General features: G+C 42.3%; 1 protein-coding gene and 1 long non-coding RNA gene across 2 annotated transcripts in view; one reads left to right on the top strand and one right to left on the bottom strand.

Annotated features, from left to right (window-relative positions):
- Nucleotides 1-415: 415 nt before the first annotated feature.
- On the bottom strand, nucleotides 416-4,044 carry LOC144318581 (uncharacterized). Its single transcript, XR_013384635.1, has 3 exons — nucleotides 3,230-4,044; nucleotides 1,306-3,107; nucleotides 416-1,211 (listed from the first exon to the last, which is right to left on the bottom strand). It is a non-coding gene; the product is annotated as an uncharacterized LOC144318581 (long non-coding RNA).
- Nucleotides 4,045-5,722: 1,678 nt separating this feature from the next.
- LOC144319168 (uncharacterized) overlaps nucleotides 5,723-18,025 on the top strand; it is a 37,431-nt gene continuing 25,128 nt past the window's right edge. The window contains exons 1-2 of the mRNA XM_077906998.1: nucleotides 5,723-5,909; nucleotides 9,296-9,510. Coding sequence (XP_077763124.1) covers nucleotides 5,723-5,909; nucleotides 9,296-9,510 — 402 coding nt within the window. The remainder of the gene's footprint in view (nucleotides 5,910-9,295; nucleotides 9,511-18,025) is intronic.

The raw sequence follows: 18,025 nt of genomic DNA, 5'->3' as shown, positions 1-18,025 counted from the left end.
GCTGCCCCACCTACAGCAGTCCCCAGGATCCAACTAGTTTTCCTTAAAAGTGAATCGATAGCTCTTTCTTTGAAGATAGAAACAGCAGCTACCTATCACTGAATCCTGAATTCTCCCAAGCGTGGCTAGCCCCTCCTTGCCGGCCCCCAGGCACCCCTGTTTCTTATTAGCCATTTATCATCTTGCCTCAGAAGACTCTCTTTTTTAAAAACTCTACTGAATTCAAGTGTGACATGTTCTATTTCTGCAACTGAGCTTTTTCTCCTTTTGGTTCAAATAAAGGAAACAGCAAATATTAAAGAGCATGAGAGAAAAAGCACAAATGCCTGGGCCATTAATAGACAAGATTGCCTGTGGTTCAGATTTTGGTGGTTTATATAATAGCCAGAAAGGGTCTTTAAATTAAATATCCATTTTCTTTTGAATTATCTTTAATGATACAATACAACCATATAATTTTCAGCCTAAGGAGAGGGTTTGGTAGGATATATGATCCTTCTTATATCCTCTTTTTTGGGTCAGAATCATGCATCACATAACTCATTCTTGAAGTTCTCCCCTGGAAATGATATGTCTTTTCCTCAGAAGTTATTCTAGTTAAACATGTGCTGTGGGATAAGCCAGGGCTTCTGTGTTTGTCTGCATCCTAGCTCATGGATCACATCCAGCTGGCTGTCACGGCGATGCCTCTGGCTTCACCTCCTCACTCAGTAGCACACTCTCTTCGGGCTCTGGGTACCCACCCAGTCATGGGATGGTCAATCAAGATTATTGTGGTTGGTCCAGATTATTCCTCCGTTGGTAATACCTAGAAACATCTCCTGATTCTATTCCTAGCAGAGAGAACATATTCCATCCCCAAGGGAAGCAAATGCTCCCTTTCTTCCTGCCGATCCCAGGCACCTCCCAGCTTCCAGAAATGATTCTGGAATTGCCTTACTGTTATTTTCATTGGATTTCTTCAGTGCAGCCCTGGTTGTCCTTCCTCCCTTCACAGACGTAGACTGGGGTCCTATGTAAGGCAGGCTGTCCTAGGCAGGTAGATGATCACAGAGAGATGAGACAAATGGAATCTAGTTCTAGGTCCGTCACGAGCTTGCTGTGTGCTCAGAGACAAACTACAACCTCTCTGTGCCTCTGTGTCTGTACCTTCTTTTAAGAAGCACATCTTCTGATGTGGTTATCTCATAAGGTGGGAGTGGGTACCAGTGCTGTGAAAGCAAGGTGACAAAAATGAACTGACTTTGAAGACCCGATATTCTAGTGTTCAGAGCCTTCCACTACGTCTTAACTCTTCTAACTTACTCAGAGTCATATTTGTCAAATGAAGCTTCCAATGGATTCCTCCAGATTTCCTGGGAGCTGGTCAAGAAGGCAATGCAAGGCATTGTCTGGAGCTTGTTCCTCTTGGTTGCGTGACTACCCATTACAGCTGTCTGATGATGACAACACAATCATTTGTCTAGCAATTACACAGCACTTTCATTTTACTGCCTCTTTTAATGTTGCCAATAACCCCGTGGAATAAATATTATTTCCCCTATTTTATAGATGAAGAACCTGAGGTTTTGAAAGGTTAATGGCTTATTAGATGATGCTCAGCTAGCAAGAGGGAGAGTTGGAATACAAAACTAGGAGTTCTGATTTCAAATCTAATAATTTCCATCTTTCTAATGGTTTTCAAGCCGTTTCCTCCAAGCTCTGGGTTTGGGGCAGGATCTCAGGGGAACAAGGGCAGCTAAAGCCAGGGGAGCTCAGATCACCTGCTTCAATCAAAGCATCTTTTAAAAATGTTTTCTGTTTTATATTTATAGAATTCCACACTAAATTTGGTTTTGAACAAAATGTTCCTGGTGCTGAAAAACAAAGTTTGTGAGCCACAACACTATACCATATGTGTTGAAAATGAAACCTTTTATCAGTCCTCTCTTTAGCAGCCAGAGGATTTTTCCCCCTTTGCTGCAGCAATCTCAGCTTGAAATCCTCTTTCCCAGAGGAGCTGACCGCAGGTCCTCTTTCTATGCTCAGGCCAGTGAGCCACATTCTGGTTTGGTGGATCCTTCACAGGAGAAGTGTTCTGTGGCCACAGTAGTTGACACTAAGCCAGATGTTGTTCAGCGCGGATAGAGGCCCTGTTCCTTTCCTTAGAAGAATTGAATCACATGTTCCAGCTTGCCTTTTAATATAAAAAGAAAAGGCTAGTTTCCGTTTTAATTAGATGAACTAATTACATGTCACACATCTCCTAAGCAGTTTTGTATTTGCCCTAACTGTGATGCTGACATTAGCATTCAAAGATGTGGTTCTCGCGGTGTACAGATGTTGGCTTTATAGACTGTCATGTTCCTCGTGGCCACAAGATGTCAGGCAAATATGGTCGTGGGATGTAGGTGCGGGAAGGTGCCGTGGCTCCTGAAAATGCCATTGATGAGTTCATTAGCTGATTAATATCCTTCCAATAAGCTTGTTGGAAGAGTATAGGGAAAGTCTATGAAATGTGTCATATCGTTATCCTGTTGATGGAGGTGCTGAACACCACGAGCTGGTAATCAGATTAAGATGAACAAATATTGATTGTACATGCTTGCACGATTAAATCCTGAATAATTAAAGGCCATTGAGTTTCCCAGATCTTTCTCTAGTGTGTGTTACCATGAGCAACATGTGCTGTATTTACAGAGTACCATGGGCAGAGGTGACTACAGGAAAGAAATAGGATTAGCTAGAGAAGTGATCTCCTTTGAAAGTTTCTGTTTGAAAAATCTGAGAAAATGAAGAAATGGGTTTTAATAACTTTCATATAATCATGAGACACTTTATAAACTGGAATATATTAAATTTAAAATAAGCACATGCTTAGACATGTGCCTTTTAGTCTCCTGAATGACTACCTGTAGCAGCTTCCTTGGGATCCGAAGAAAGCAATCATGACAAGTAAAGGTTGGGTCCAATCAATATGCAGTTATTGAGTTCCTGCAGACGGCCAGGTAATGGTGAGGATGCAGAAGACCTTGAGGGCATGGTCTATGCTTCACCCTTGCTTCTATCCTCCTCATTTATTTCCTTTCTCTCAGGCTTCTGCTTCTTAACCCATCAAATGCTACTTACTGTTAAGCAAGAAGATAAGGAGATGAGCCATTATTCATTTACCTTTGAAATGATATTTGCTTTCTATGATGTGCTAAACTGTGGCCTGAGAATTCCAAGATACATTTTAAATGGTGCTCACCTGAGGGCACCTGGGTGGCTCAGTCAGTTAAGTGTCCGGTTCTTGGTTTCTGCTCAGGTCATGGTCTCCCTGAGTCAGGCTCTACTCTCAGCATGGAGTCAGCTTGAGATTCTCTCTGCCTCTGCCCCTCCCGTTCATGCTCTCTCTCTCTCTAAGATAAATAAATAAATCTTTTTAAAAAATGGTGCTCACCTATCTAATAAAAAAGTATGGTCATGGAACAGACAAGCCAAAAATCAAATTACAGTGGTCTGATGTTAGTGATGCGACCAAGTAGACGCCCGTGGAGTGCACGGGCTAGAAAGGATTAATTCTGCTTGTTCCTGAGAATGTCGTGGCTGTTCACAAAAATGATGAGCTGGAGCTCACCATGTAAGCAAGATGGGGCAGCCTGAAGGCTTAGAACACATGAAGGCAAGCGTGTTAGTGCCAAGGCTAAGTGCTGTATGAAAGTGCTCTACAACATAGCGTCTTGGAAGGAGTCTGTCACTGAAGTCTCTCACCCAACAGTCTGAAGGTGAGAAGTCAGTGGGACAGGGCAGCTTTGCCCTGCCAGGTCATTCAGGGACTAACGTCCCTCCAACTTGGGCCCCCCAGGATTGACAGAGCATCAGCTGGCTTGCTGCCAGGAACAGTTCCAGTCATAGGGAGGAAAGAGAGAAGAGGTCCAGGGTAAGCAAGTTCATTTTAGTCAAGTGAGGCAGCAGTTGCACACTTCTCTTCCTTCTACATTCCACTGGCTTTGAGAACAGACACATGGCCAAATCTAGCTTCAGAGGAATGGTGGTGTAGGTGGGAGGAGCAGCAGGGTAATATAGTTTTAATAAGGTGAATAGGGGAAGACTAGGCTGTGGGGAGCAACCAGTAGCCTCCAACGGGTCATAAAGGGAATGCTGTGTGGCAGGATCTGTCTATGGCGAAGTGTAGCTGGATTATGGCTGGTGTGGCTGGTAATGCGGCTAGGGGGGTGGGGCCAGGGCATGGAGGAGTTTGAAAACTCCATGAAAACATTTTATTTTTAATTTTTTTGAATGTGTTTATTTATTCATGAGAGACACAGAATGAGAGGCAGAGACACCGGCAGAGGGAGAAGCAGGCTCCCTTTGGGGAGCCCGATGTAGGATTCCTTCCCAGGATCACGACCTGAGCCAAAAGCAGTCGCTCAACCACTGAGCCACCCAGGTGTCCCTACATAAAAACATTTTAATGAGACCTATGTGCTGACATTGTGCTTGGGGTAGATCGCTCTACTTTCCTCTGCTTCCTCTGGTATGGCTAGCCTGGAGGCAGGCAGTGGTTGGTTGTAGGTCCACGTCAGACAGGGCTAGGGCTTCACTCAGGGGCAGGGAGGGCTGAGGGGGATGGTAGAGTAAAGAGACGCTTAAGCAAGAATTTGAACTAAAACTGGCTGATAAGTAAATTAAAAAATGTTAACAAATCAGACAGACAGTATTTCTGCCAATGGCAAAGCCTCTTCCCCAGAGAACAGTCCCACCCCTGTCCCCATCCCCCCACTTTTATTCAATGCCTAGAAATCAAAGGAGCAGAGTGGGTCTTTGCTTTACCCAGTTGGGTCCATGTTCTTTACTCATGTCATTATCACGACGACCTTGAAGGCTCAGCGCCCTGAATGTGCTGGTACATTGAGGGTATATCTGCCTCTCAGGGACCGAGGCACATAAGTGCACAGAGATAGACCCAGAAAAGTCAGAACTCCACTTTAGTTACCTGTAATAGCAGTGCAACTGGCAAGCAGACAAATGTCAACTTGACCAGCTCTCTGGGGCACATTCTGCACCGGAAGTCAAATTATTAGAAGGGTGTGGAGTAGAACAGGGGAATTCTATATTGGAGTATTAAGGGGTGTTCAGTTCTGGTAGCTTGATGCATTCATCCGCAAGGTGGGATTGGGTCTATCAGGAGCATTAACTTCTCGGGCTGGACTCTTCAGGCATCTCGTCCGAAGAGATGGAAGGAGACCCTGGAGTTTCCATCACTATAGTCACACTAATTACAGCCCCCACACGGAGACTCTGGTAAGAACCCGGGCCCCTCAGCCCCAAGGTGGGGACTAATGGGAATATATTTTATTTTGGAGTTGTGTCAGAAGACATCGAAGACTGAGAAATCATAGGCTCATCTTCTACATTAAGGATTAGCAAGCTTTTTCTGTAAAGCATAGGATAATACATATTTTAAGTAGTGAGGGCCATATGACTTGTGTCATAACTACTCAATTTTGTAATTTTGGCACACACACACACAAACACGCAGCCATAGACAATAGGTGAACAAATGTTCCAATAAAACTTTATTCACAAAAACAGGCAGTAAGCTGGATTTGGATAGACTGACCCCACTGCCTATCTTAGATTCTTCTCTCTTAATTCACAAAATCTTTCTTGAAGGAGGATTCAATATTATTGATCTTTTTCCCTACTAAATCTTAATTATGTTTAAGTTTACCCACCCTGAGTTTGCTGTTAGACCAACATGATTGGAATTGGAGATGTTTCTAAAGCTACAAGTCACAGAGAACCTTTTAGCTGCTACCGCACAGAGGCATGTCGCACTCATTCTGTGGAATTCCATGGGTTGAGTTCTCAAAAGTCCATCTTATTTCCCCCCAAGCTCCAGAGTAGCAACTCACTCTGTATCTGTTATGGAACCCATTTTACAGGCGAGCAATCCGAGCTACAGCGATGCTGGTAAATGAAAGAGTAGGAGTTAGATACCAAATTGGCAAACTCCAGGCCCGGGATCCTTTCCACTCTACATTTTCCTGGGTTTATTCTAACTCTAAGTATAAAATTTGGACAGGGAAGAAAGGCAATTTAGCTTAGAGTAATGACAGCGGGGAAATGTGGTAATACAGGTGTAGCAGAAAATTATTAGGATCTGAGGGCTATAAAAACAAACAAAACTGGAGTGTAAACCCAGGTTCCCTGCCTAACACCTTCGTTATATCTAGGGCAAACATGACCTTTCTGGAACAAAGGAAAGAGGTGATTTAGTCATTGCAGCTAAAGCAAGTTTATGTGACTGTGTGTTTGGATTTAATCTCTACACTTCATTAAGCATACGGTAGTGAACAATGTCTGCTTCCTACTGTACTGATGAGGGGGGCATGTGACCAGAAATATCCTTCAGACGTCTGTGAGCAGCTTCTGGAAGCTGCCAGGCTTAGCAGATGGAATTCAGGAAAATGTTGATTCCAAGGCCCCTGGTTGTTATGGCAGTTGTATCACAAATTGGAGGTCCTCGTTCTGGCCAATAACGCTCCTAGAAATCCTCCCCACCCCGAACCCCACCCCGCAGGAAACAGCTGCTCCCTTTTCTCTCTTAGTTTTGCTCTAAGAAGGCCTATAACACTTTTATCCATTTATAAGTCTCTTCCTCTGGTTTTTTGGTTTTGTTTTGTTTTGAGGCAACAATGAGGTTGAGTCTTTCCACCTAGCACAGGGCCTGGCCCTTAGTAACCAGTCATTCTATAGATATTTGATAAGGGAAAGAAAGCTTCCCAATGCTACCTTTTTTTTTTTTTTAACCTTTGCTCTTTATATATACTTTCCAAATATGAGTGTGTGGCAACACTTGCCTCCTCTCTCCCTCCTCACACTTGGTTCCATCCCATGCTCATCCCTGGAGGGAAGCACGGCTTTGCATGGCGTCTCCCCACGTGCCAGGCAGGGGTTTATGTGCTTTGCATGTCTCGGCTCCTTTAATCCCTTTACACTGCTCGATATTCTCCTGCACGCTGCTCTAGGATTAGCTTGTGTCTGGGTTCCAAATTGTCTACTATTTAGCCGTTTGGCTTTCCATGGCTCACCTTCCTAGTCTATGACATCATCAGAAAAATGATGGTATTTAATTCATAGGTTTCATGAACTTTAAATGACACAATACATGTAAGGTGCTTAGCACAATGTCTGGGACAGAGATAGGTCTTTAACGCCTAATATTAAGCTTGAGAGATGACATGTTAGCAGATGAGAGTCTGTCTTTCAGACGCTTTATGGTCAATAATGTGATTATCTACCCAGAGTCCCTCAGACTTGTACCATGGAAGCCACAACTAGGTGGAGGCAGGACCCTGGGGGGAGGGGGGCAGAGAGACCTAAAGGAGAAAGGAGAGAGAAGGAGCGGCAGGCCACCCTCTGGACCCGAGGAGAGCAGCACAGATACGATTTGTGCCACGCTCTGGCCTAAGCATGTTTGTGATGAGCTAGAGTAAGAGTGGATTCTCTCTGGGGAATGGCTCGTGTGGCCTCCCAGACATTGTACAGCATGATGGCAAGATTACAAATGTCCTACTTAGGTGGTTAAGCAGTTGGTCAATAATTATTTATTGTACGCCTAGCCAAGCACTGTCCTGAAAGCACTTGCTCCATACCCTAAAAATGATCACATGTAACACTTGTTATGATGCGACCAAGGCGGACTAGGAGTGACATCCAGGCAGTTCAAGAAGGGATGGGTTCCAGCCAGAAGTGACTCCGGGGTGTCGCTCATGGGCAGGAGGCAGGCTGTAGAGAGGAAATGATGACAAGGGTAAGACATTTCACCGCACAGAGGTCTTCAGACACATACCATTCAAATGGAAATGAAAACCGCAACAAATTAAGGAAAATTAAAAGCTCTCCTTGCTCCTTCTCCTTGCAGGACGCATTCTGTGGTGTATGGCCCAGTGGAACAAATGGGAGAGGTCAGGGCTTTCCACTTCCAAATATCCATCAGGGTCAGCTGAGGAGAAGGCTCAGGGAGGGCTTCTGGGGGCCTATGCGCCCTGAGCAGACTCCTGAGGGGATGGTTTAGCCAACCTGCCCTGATGGGGGCTCCCCAGATCTTCATGCCCATGGTCAGCTCAGGCTCCTGTTAAGCCTCTGTCACTTTCCTAGCCTTTATCTTGCAAAAGGGGGGGAAAATCACCCTTCGGATCTTGTGTGGGTATTGTTAGGAAAAGGTACGCTTTCCTCTTGGCTGTACAGCTGTCTGTTACGATATGTTATAAATAAATAATGTTTCTATGAGAAAAAAGAAGACAGAGGCAGGATGGGGGGACAAGGCTGAGCGGAAGGAATGGATGCCAGTTAGGAGAACCTGCACCCAAGTGTGAACGTGGGCTACACCGGACAATGCGCAGCCCGCAAGGCAAGCTCAGGTGCCCGCAGCCTTGAGGGGGTGCAGAGGGGCGGCTGCCAGGTGGCCTGCCTTCAGATGGGGGGTTGCGTCGGGCAGGGCAGGAAGGAGCTCCGTGAGGCCCTCACTGCTGGATGCAGGTAGCTCAGGTAGCTCTGGGGGAAGCGGCTCCGCCAGGAGACCGGGCGGGAGTAAGGGAACCCAGGATCCCTTTGGGGATTATTTCCATGAGGGAAAGAAAATAAAACAGAAGATATTTAAGCAACTCGAATGTTCTAGAAGATAACAGTCTGAAAGATTTAATTCCTCCCATGAAGTTCAGTATAGGAATGATATCTACTCTGCGTCCATGTTAATCAACTCCCGACTTCTGTCTAGGGATGCGTTCGTTCCTTCATTCCACAAAGTCTTGACAAACATTTCCCATGTGCTGCCCAAGATAGGTCTTTGGATAAGATAGGCGAAGGTGGCAGGAACAGATGATAAAAATCACTATATTGAATAAAACATATTTTAGAAGATGATAAGTGCTCTGAAAAAACAAAACAAAACAAAAAACAGAAAAAAAGAGTAGGGGTGTGGCAAGGGGGAGGTAGTTGACCGGTTAAGTTTGGGAGGCAGGACCACCTTATGGAAAGGTGCTACGACAGCAAGGACTTGAAGCCTTTGAGGGTATCTGGGAAGAGGATGTTCGGGGCCAAGGCAACAGCAGAGTGAAGGCCTGAGGTAGGAGCAGGCCTGGCGTGTTCTGAGTCAGCAAGGGGGCCTGGGTGGCCGCAAAGCAGAGTAAGGGTGCTGAATGGCAGATGGGGAGCTTGATGGCATCTTGCCTCGGGCCCATTATGAGAACTTTGGCCTTTATTCTGATGGCATAAGGAGGGAGTGGCAGGGGTCCTCAGGGGAGGCTGCCTGCTTTCCACCCGACAGGATTTCTGAGAGGCCAGCCAAGCAAAGCTCTCGCTGCTACCGCATTAGAAGACCCAGTATGCTGTAGAGACCAGGGTGTGTGTGAGCTGAGCGGGGTCCTCATCTCCAAGCGGGTCAGAAAAATCCCTGTGGTGCAGCAGCTTCCAACTGCTCAAAGCCAAATGGGCTTTTTCTTCGGCATTTCAACGTCTTCGCGGTATTTGTCCTACCAACAGGTGGGTAAGTGTCAGGTGAAAAGAATACTGGATTAGGGGTCAGAGGTCATGGAACTGCCAACTGTCGGCAAAGCTAGTCTTAGGCTATTATTCATATGTTAGTGAGAGTGATTAAACCCCATTCAGCTTCCCTCACGTGGTGAGAGGATGTGACCAGTCTCAACCTGGGAAGAGGAAGGAAAGTGATCCGTGAGCCACTGGGGAGCAAGTGGAGCAGGACAGGGTTTATTTCTCCTCTTAAAAGAAAATCCGTTGAATACTGAGGGATATGACACAAATAGAAGGTTTTTCTCCCCCTTAAACTGATAAACATGATTAGGCTATTGCTCTGAAGAGGGTTTTTTTTGTCTTGGAGACTAGGATCCAAACCTAGGAAACCCAGGATTAAGACAAAAACAAGGAATTTCTTGTGTGTTTTTGCCAGGATGGAAATGGTGATTGTATCACAGGGAGTAAACTCCTTGAAGATAAAATCTTCATTTTATTGATCTATTCATGACTAATAACAGTGGCTTTATGGAATAGAGAGAATACATAGGAATTGACAAAGAAATAATGAACAGACAATAAACGAACAGGTAAAGGAGAATGGTGGCGTGGATGGATGGATGAATCAATGTTTGTGATCCTCCGCGGGTCATAGTTTTTGTTTATTTTTGTCGGACATGCCTTTGTCACTTAAGAAGGCCTCTGTGGCTCAGGAAATTATTTTTTTACTTGGAGAGTAAGAATTATAAAAGAAAAAGATGCTGAATATATGAAAAAATGTAAAAGGAGACATTATAGCGTCTGTGCCATTCATTCACTTCGCTCCAGGCCACATTGAAAAATGGACTTCATGTCGACCTGAAGACATGGCCAGTGTTTTTCTCTCTCAGTGAAGTTTAATTATTTTTCTAAATTTATTTTTATTTTGTCTTTTTTTTTTATGTAATAATATGTAATAAGCAGCCCCTCAGTGAAGGTCACAGGAGCCATGGGGACAATGTGAGAGGCAGCATCTGAGTGCCTTGCTCCACGAGCAGAAGTACTCAGGGTGCCTGGGAGATTCACCTCACCCTATCTACTTCCTTCTTGTGTTCACTTCCTCCTCTTCGGCCTCCCCACTTCACTCTGCCTCTTCTTCACCTTCTTTCTCCTCTTTTAATCATCCACGTGTTTGCCCTTCCTGGGGTGCGCCACCTTGTTTTGTTCAGCCTGTAGATGCCTGTATCTGTTATGTCTGAATACCTCCATCTCTTGCTCTGTTCCACCACGGTTCTTTTCCATTCTCCCTTCCTCTGTGCAGTGATGCAGTTTTATCTCTTCTACTTCCCCTCCTTGTGTGTCTCATGAAGTTTCTGTTGGCTCATACCTTGGTAAATCTTCCTTTCAAATATTAGTGTTTTCTGCCTTCTTTTACTTTTATTTATTTAATTTTTTAAAAAAGATTTTATTTATTTATTCATGAGACACACAGGGAGAGGCAGAAACACAGGCAGAGGGAGAAGCAGGCTCCATGCAGGGAGCCCGACCTGGGACTCGATCCCGGGTCTCCAGGATCATGCCCTGGGCTGAAGGCGGCATTAAACCACTGAGCCACCCAGGGATCCCCTGCCTTCTTTTACTTTTAATTCTTAATGAGAATACTTGAACCTATTTTAGTGGATTATTGAAGAAAAAAAAATCAGTCTTACCATCTCTGAGAAAAGAATAAATATTGTAAGTTTTAAAATCTACCCTATAATTAGAAAGTGAGGCTGATGCAGGTCCAGATATCCAGAAGTTTGAGACTATATTTTTGAGATGTCCTGGAATGAAAATGGGCCTAATCTTCCATGTTTCAATTAAATCAGTGGTGAATTATTATTTTTTAAAAATATTTTATTTATTTATTTGACAGAGAGAGAGAGAGAGAGTGTGTGTGTGCAAGCGCACAAGCAGGAGTTGCTGCAGGCAGACAGAGAGGAAGAAGCAGGCTCCTCACTGGGCAGGGAGCCCGATGGGATAGAGGTTGGATCCCAGGACTCCTGAGACCATGACCTGAGCCTAAGGCAGATACCCAACCTTCTGAGCCACCCAGGTGCACAAAGGGGATGAATTATTGAGCTTTTCAGTCCCATGTAAAGATTCTGTGTGTGCAATCCTACTCCAGGGTGAGGTGGGAGTTGGAGTAGTTGACCAGATTCAGTACCTGGATCATGTCCTGAAGCATTATCAGTGATGATCATTTTGGTCTATTTAAATCTTCTGGAGTGTGGGAGCTAGAGGTGAAGAAAAAGAAATGAATCTGTCTCCAGGCCCTTCTACTTTCAGCCAAAGTCACATCTAAATCTTTTGTATTTTCCTTCAGTAAGTGGCTTTGCTTCCTCATTTGATTTACTCCTCCTAAAGTTAGAAGAACATGAAGTTGGGAAAGGTAGAGGTGCATGGCATCCATGCATATTCCTTGTCTGTGCCCAGGCAAGGGCAGAGTGGCTGCGCCAAGAGGGATGTAAGGGAGCCACACCCATGTATCACTTAGCTGAAATCATAGGCAATGGGAGAGTATCCCATGTAAGAGAGCTCTTATCTTTCTTGCTACTATTTCCCTCTGTTGTCCCACTGAGAGAATTCACAATTTCATAGTCTCATCAAAAAGAAAAGAAATGCATCATGACCAATAGTAAACGTGGGCAATAAAGCACATAAGGCATTTTGACCAGAAATGAGAAGTTTTTAAGAAATCAGTAAAGGTTTAGGGATGGAATGAAATAAAAACATGCATATTAACTGTGGTTGTTTATGGCTAGGGGGGCATCTTGGGAGACTTTAGGTTAACTTTTTAATCCTCTAGTTCACCAGTATTTTCTCTTTTTTCTCCATTGATATTTTTTTAAACTATGTAATTGTGAAATTAAATACAGTAACTTTTTTTTAAAGAAATGCAGTAAAAACTGGTGAAGTATGACTAATTTCTTATTAATGTCCAAGTGACCCCGGCAATCTTAATTGCTTGGAACAAAACCTTTGCAAGATGTAGGTGAGATTGAAGAATGCTGTTGTATGTTGTGATGCTAAGTGTATTGGCTTTTGGGTAATCTGTGCAATTCTGAGACATGGTGATTTATGAACTAATTAATGGCACACAACAAAAATACTTAATAGAAACTTGATCTACCCTCGGCCTGAAAAAAACCCTTCAAACAACAGGAAAATGGGTTTTGCATGTTAGAAAATTAAATTCAATATATATTTATGAGGCCATTCAAAATGTGGAGTCCTTTCCTACTAAGTCCCGAGTAAGCAGAAATGTACGTGTATCAAAACCTAATTTTGCCAGAGTCTAAGGCTTGGGCAATAAATTAAGTCTTAAGCTACAAAAGACATTGGGCATTAATTTTAGGGCTTATTATAGCTCTGATGATATGGGCATTAATAAATCTAACAGGAAGAAAGAATAAGGAAAAACCACAAATAAGACATACCTATTGGTTTTCCTTGGCAAAATGTTGATTGTTGATAAGTCATTTAAAGTTGCACAGATGTTTCTGCACTCCAGGGTCATTGTTCCAGCAGCTTGTTAATAGGGACTGGATAGGGTGTTGAATATTTCATAGATTTTTGATGTCCACTTCTTGTTTCCGCAGAGGGGAGGGGATGTGTAAAAGATTCAACATTCATCTCACAAGCCTTTATTGAGCACTTTGTTTGATAAAGTACTATTATAGGCCATGGGTAAAATTGGATGGGCATTCAGAAGAGGGAGACATTATTTCAGACTGGAAAGAGAATTGTCTTTAGAACTCGTCTTTGAAATATCTGTGGGACCTGAAAATACAAAAATGTGGCCAGGAAAGCTTTCAGGATAAAGAAATAGTATGAGCAAAGACACAAGGATGAGAAAATGTGGGGCATGTAATAGGAAAAGTAAGTAATTAGTGTGATAAAATATGGCTTATGAAGGCACATAATGGAGCTAATGCTGCAAAACTGTAGGGACCAGATTATGGTTAAGCCAAACAACTTGGACTTTATGTGGTAGACGATGCTGTTTATTGAACCAATTTTTCCTGAGCACCGATTAGGTGGGTGTCCCTATTGATATGGGAGAGTTTGGTTCTTGTCTCAAGAAGTTGAAGAATGAATCTCACGGACATAGGAGAGTGAGTAAAGGGATGGAAGTTTATTTATTTATTTATTTTTAAAGGTTTTATTTATTTATTCATGAGAGACACACAGAGAGAGCGAGAGAGAGAGAGGCAGAGACACAGGCAGAGGGAGAAGCAGGCTCCATGCAGGGAGCCCGATGCGGGACTCGATCCCGGAGTGGGATTACGCCCTGGGCTGAAGGCAGGCATTAAACCACTGAGCCACCTAGGTATCCCCGGGATAGAAGTTTATTAAGTAAAGATCCAGAGAAAGCTCTCAGGAGTGAGAGAGGTCCCAGCATGGTTGCCACAGAGGGCTGGTAAGGTTGGTCTTTTATTGAGAGCCTAATCAGAGAACCTAAATACTTTTAGCATTATCTGCTGACATCACCACTTAGTAAAGACTAGTGGTAACATCTTTAATGGCTTACTTCTTCTTTGGGTTCTGGTTATTCTTTGTTGATCACAGATGACTATCATAAAAAGACACCCTCCCCACCCACACCTAGGGCAGGGTGGTCTGGCTTTTCCTTTGTCTCTGGTTTCCTTACACCAATTTTTGGGATTTTTGTGAGCCTGCTTCCGTGGCCCCCTACCTAGCCCTACCTAGCCCTGCCTAGCCCTGTTTGTCCCTAACTCACTATGAAGAAGATACGCTACTTACTTTCAGAGATTTCAGTTTTCTGGGGTAAAATCACAGTGAAAAAAAAAAAAAACTAATTTCAGGACAAAATGAAAAATCTATGTTAATACAACAAATGGGGCTATTGCGGACACATAACCAGGACAACTAATATATCCTTGGGGGTCAGGGAAGTTTTTTTGTATAGATGACCTTAACTCTGAATCCTGGGAATTTAAACAAGAATATATGGAAGAAAGTGATACTGTATTTGGGAAAACTGGAATTATCTCAGGAAGGCTGGGACTTAGATTGTGAAAGGGGGATGAGAATAGCCAAAGATGAACTTAGCTAGAGAAGCAGGGAACAGACCATTCAAACACATGCAAGCTGTGGCAAATCTTTCTACTGTTCACTGAAGTCTTGTTGCCTTCTTTTTCTGGGCACATGAGAGGACTATACTTCTATACCCCTTGAAATTAGGCATGGCTATCTGATTTCCTGTGTCTAATGGAATGTGTTTTGGAAGAGACATTTAATTACTGGTATTCAACTCTCTATCTGGTTGTGTTGTCATGAGATTATAAAACATGTGTTGATATGGAAGTGTAACACTGAGCCATGATGTGGAGGACTGAGTCCTTGAAGAGTAATATCAGGTTCCTTTGAACCCATCAGACTTTGTGTGAATGAGAAATAAATGTGTTGTCCCACTGCCCTGCTAACACCAGCAGGGGTGCATGATTCCTGTGCTCATCCACTGCCCTGCTAAAGCAGGTGGGCATGTACAGAGTACAGGGGGACTCTCCTTGATTGCCTGATTTTAGTGGTCAGGGAGGACTTGCATTCCTGAGTCTACAACAATCGGAGAGTCAGTTCTTGGCAGACCATCACCCCCCAGAGCACTGCACAGACAGCCGGCTGAAATACCTGCTCAGTCTTTTTGTGAAAAAGGCCTATTAACCTGTCCTGGAGCTTCAGGTTTGTCATACATCTAGAGGTTATGGAGTAGCTCTCAGGGAATATAGGAATCTAAACACAAGGGAAGGGAGCAAGAGAAGAAGGGAACAGAGAGGAACTACAAAACAACCAGAAATCAATTCACAAAATGACACTGAGCATATACCTATCAATAATTAATTTAAATGTAGATAGACTATATTCTCCCATCAGAAGACATAAAATGGATGAGTGTATTAAAAAAACTGAGACCCATCCATATACTGCCTTCAAGAGACTCACTTTGGATGTAAGGACACAATGGATTGAAAGTGAAGGGATGGAAAAGTATGTTCTATTCAAATAGAAACCGAAAGAAAGCTGGACAAAGTACCAGATAAAGTAGGCTTTAAAACAAAGACTGTGATAAAAGACAAAGAAAAGCATTACATAATATAAAGAGGTCAATCCAACAAGACATATAACATTTGTAAATATATGTGCACCTAACATAGGAGCGCCTAAGTATATAAAACAATTATTAACTAACCTAAAGGGAGAAAATGACAGAAATACAATAATAGTAGGGGACTTTAATACCCCACTTATATCAATGGGTAGAGTATCCAGACAAAAAATAAATAGGGAAATATTGGCCTTGAATGGCACACTAGGTCATATGGTGTCAATAAAGATGTATGGAACATTCCATCCAAAAATGGGTATTATGCTGAGTGAAGTAAGTCAGTCGGAGAAGGACAAACATTATATGTTCTCATTCATTTGGGGAATATAAATAATAGTGAAAGGGAATATAAGGGAAGGGAGAAGAAATGTGTGGGAAATATCAGAAAGGGAGACAGAACGTAAAGACTGCTAACTCTGGGAAACGAACTAGGGGTGGTAGAAGGGGAGGAGGGCGGGGGGTGGGAGTGAATGGGTGACGGGCACTGGGTGTTATTCTGTATGTTAGTAAATTGAACACCAATAAAAAAAAACAAAACAAAACAAAACAAAAATGGAAGAACACATATTCAAGAGGACATAGAACATTCTATAAGATAGATCATATATTAAGCCGCAGAATAAGTCTCAATGAATTTAAGAGGACTGACATCACATTCAGCATCTTTTCTGACCGCGATACTTGGAAACTAGAAATCACGAGAAGAAAACTGGAAAAATTACAAATATGTGGAGATTAAACAACATACTCTTGAACCACGAATGGTCCAATGAAGAAATTGAAGTTGGAATAAAATGGCTTGAGACAAATGGAAATGGAATTACAACATACCAAAATCTATAGGCTGCGGCAAAAGTAGTTTTTAGAGGGAAGTTCATAGTGATAAAGGTCTACATCAAGAAACAAGAAAAATCTTGAATAATCTAACTTTACACCTAAAGGAACTAGGGACAGTAGAACAAACAACACAAAATTAGGAGAAGGAAAGGACAAAGGTCAGAGAGGAAATAAATAGAGACTAAAAAGATAACAGAAAAGATAACTGAAATTAAGACCTGGTTCTTTGGAAAGATAAAATTGACAAGCCTTTTTAGCTAGACTCACCAAGAAAAAAGAAGGCTCAGATAAATTAAATCAGAAATGAAAGAGAAGTTACAATGGATACCACAGGAATACAAAGGATCATAAGAGACTATTAAGAACAATTATATGCTAAAAAGTCGGCCACCTAGAAGAAATGGATAAATTCCTAGAAACATGCAATCTTCCAAGAATGAATTAGGAAGAGATAATAAATCTGAATAGACCAATTACTAATAAGGAGATTGAAACAGTAATAAAAAATCTCCCAACAAGCAAAAGTCCAGGACCAGACAACTTCGTTGGTGAATTCTGCCAAACATTCAAAGAAGGTTTAATATGTATCCCTCTCAAACTCTTACAAAAAATTGAAGGGAAGGGGAAATAAACCTCTAACTTATTTTATGAGGCTAACATTATCCTGCTACCAAAACAAGACGAGGACACACACTCACAGAATTGCAGGCCAGTATCCCTGATTAATAAAGATGCAAAAATTCTCAACAAAATTTGAACAAGCCAAGTTCAACATTACATTACAAGGATCTTACATCATCATGAGTGGGAGATTTATTCCAGGGATGTAAGGAAAACTGGACAGTCACATACAAAAGAATGAAATAGACCACTATCTTACAAAAAATTAACTCAAAATGGATTAATGACTTGAATGTAATACCTGAATCCATAAAACTTCTAGAAGAAAACACAGGTAGTAACCTCTTTGACATTGATCTTGGCGGTGATTTTGTGGATTTGACAACAAAAGCAAAGACAACAAAAGCTAAAATTAACAAAAGGGACTACATCAAAATAAAAAGCTTCTGCACAGCAAAGGGAATCATCAACAAAATTAAAAAGCAATCTATTGAATGGGAAAATATATTTGCAAATTATATATATGATAAGGTGTTAATATCTAAAACATATAAAGAATTCATACAACTCACAACTCAATAGTAAAACAAATAATCTGATTAAATATGGGCAGAGGCTCTGAATTGACATTTTCACAAAGAAGACATATAGATGGCCAACAGGTATATGAAAGATGTTCAATTCACTAATCACCAGGAAAATGTAAATCAAAACTATAATGAGATATCACCTCACACCTGTTAGAATGGTTATTATAAAAAAGATGAGAAATAACAAATGTTGGTGAAGACATAGAGAAAAGGGAGTCCTTAGCACTGTTTCTGGTAATGTTTTGAGAATATTAATTGGTGCAGTCACTGTGGAAAACAGTATGGAGTTTCCTCAAAAAATTAAAAGTAGAACTGCCATATGATTGATTAA

Source organism: Canis aureus, chromosome 8 (genome assembly GCF_053574225.1).
Source record: "Canis aureus isolate CA01 chromosome 8, VMU_Caureus_v.1.0, whole genome shotgun sequence".
Lineage (NCBI taxonomy): Eukaryota > Metazoa > Chordata > Mammalia > Carnivora > Canidae > Canis > Canis aureus.
Note: the sequence above shows the minus strand (reverse complement) of the source record. Positions and strands in the feature narration are given on the sequence as shown.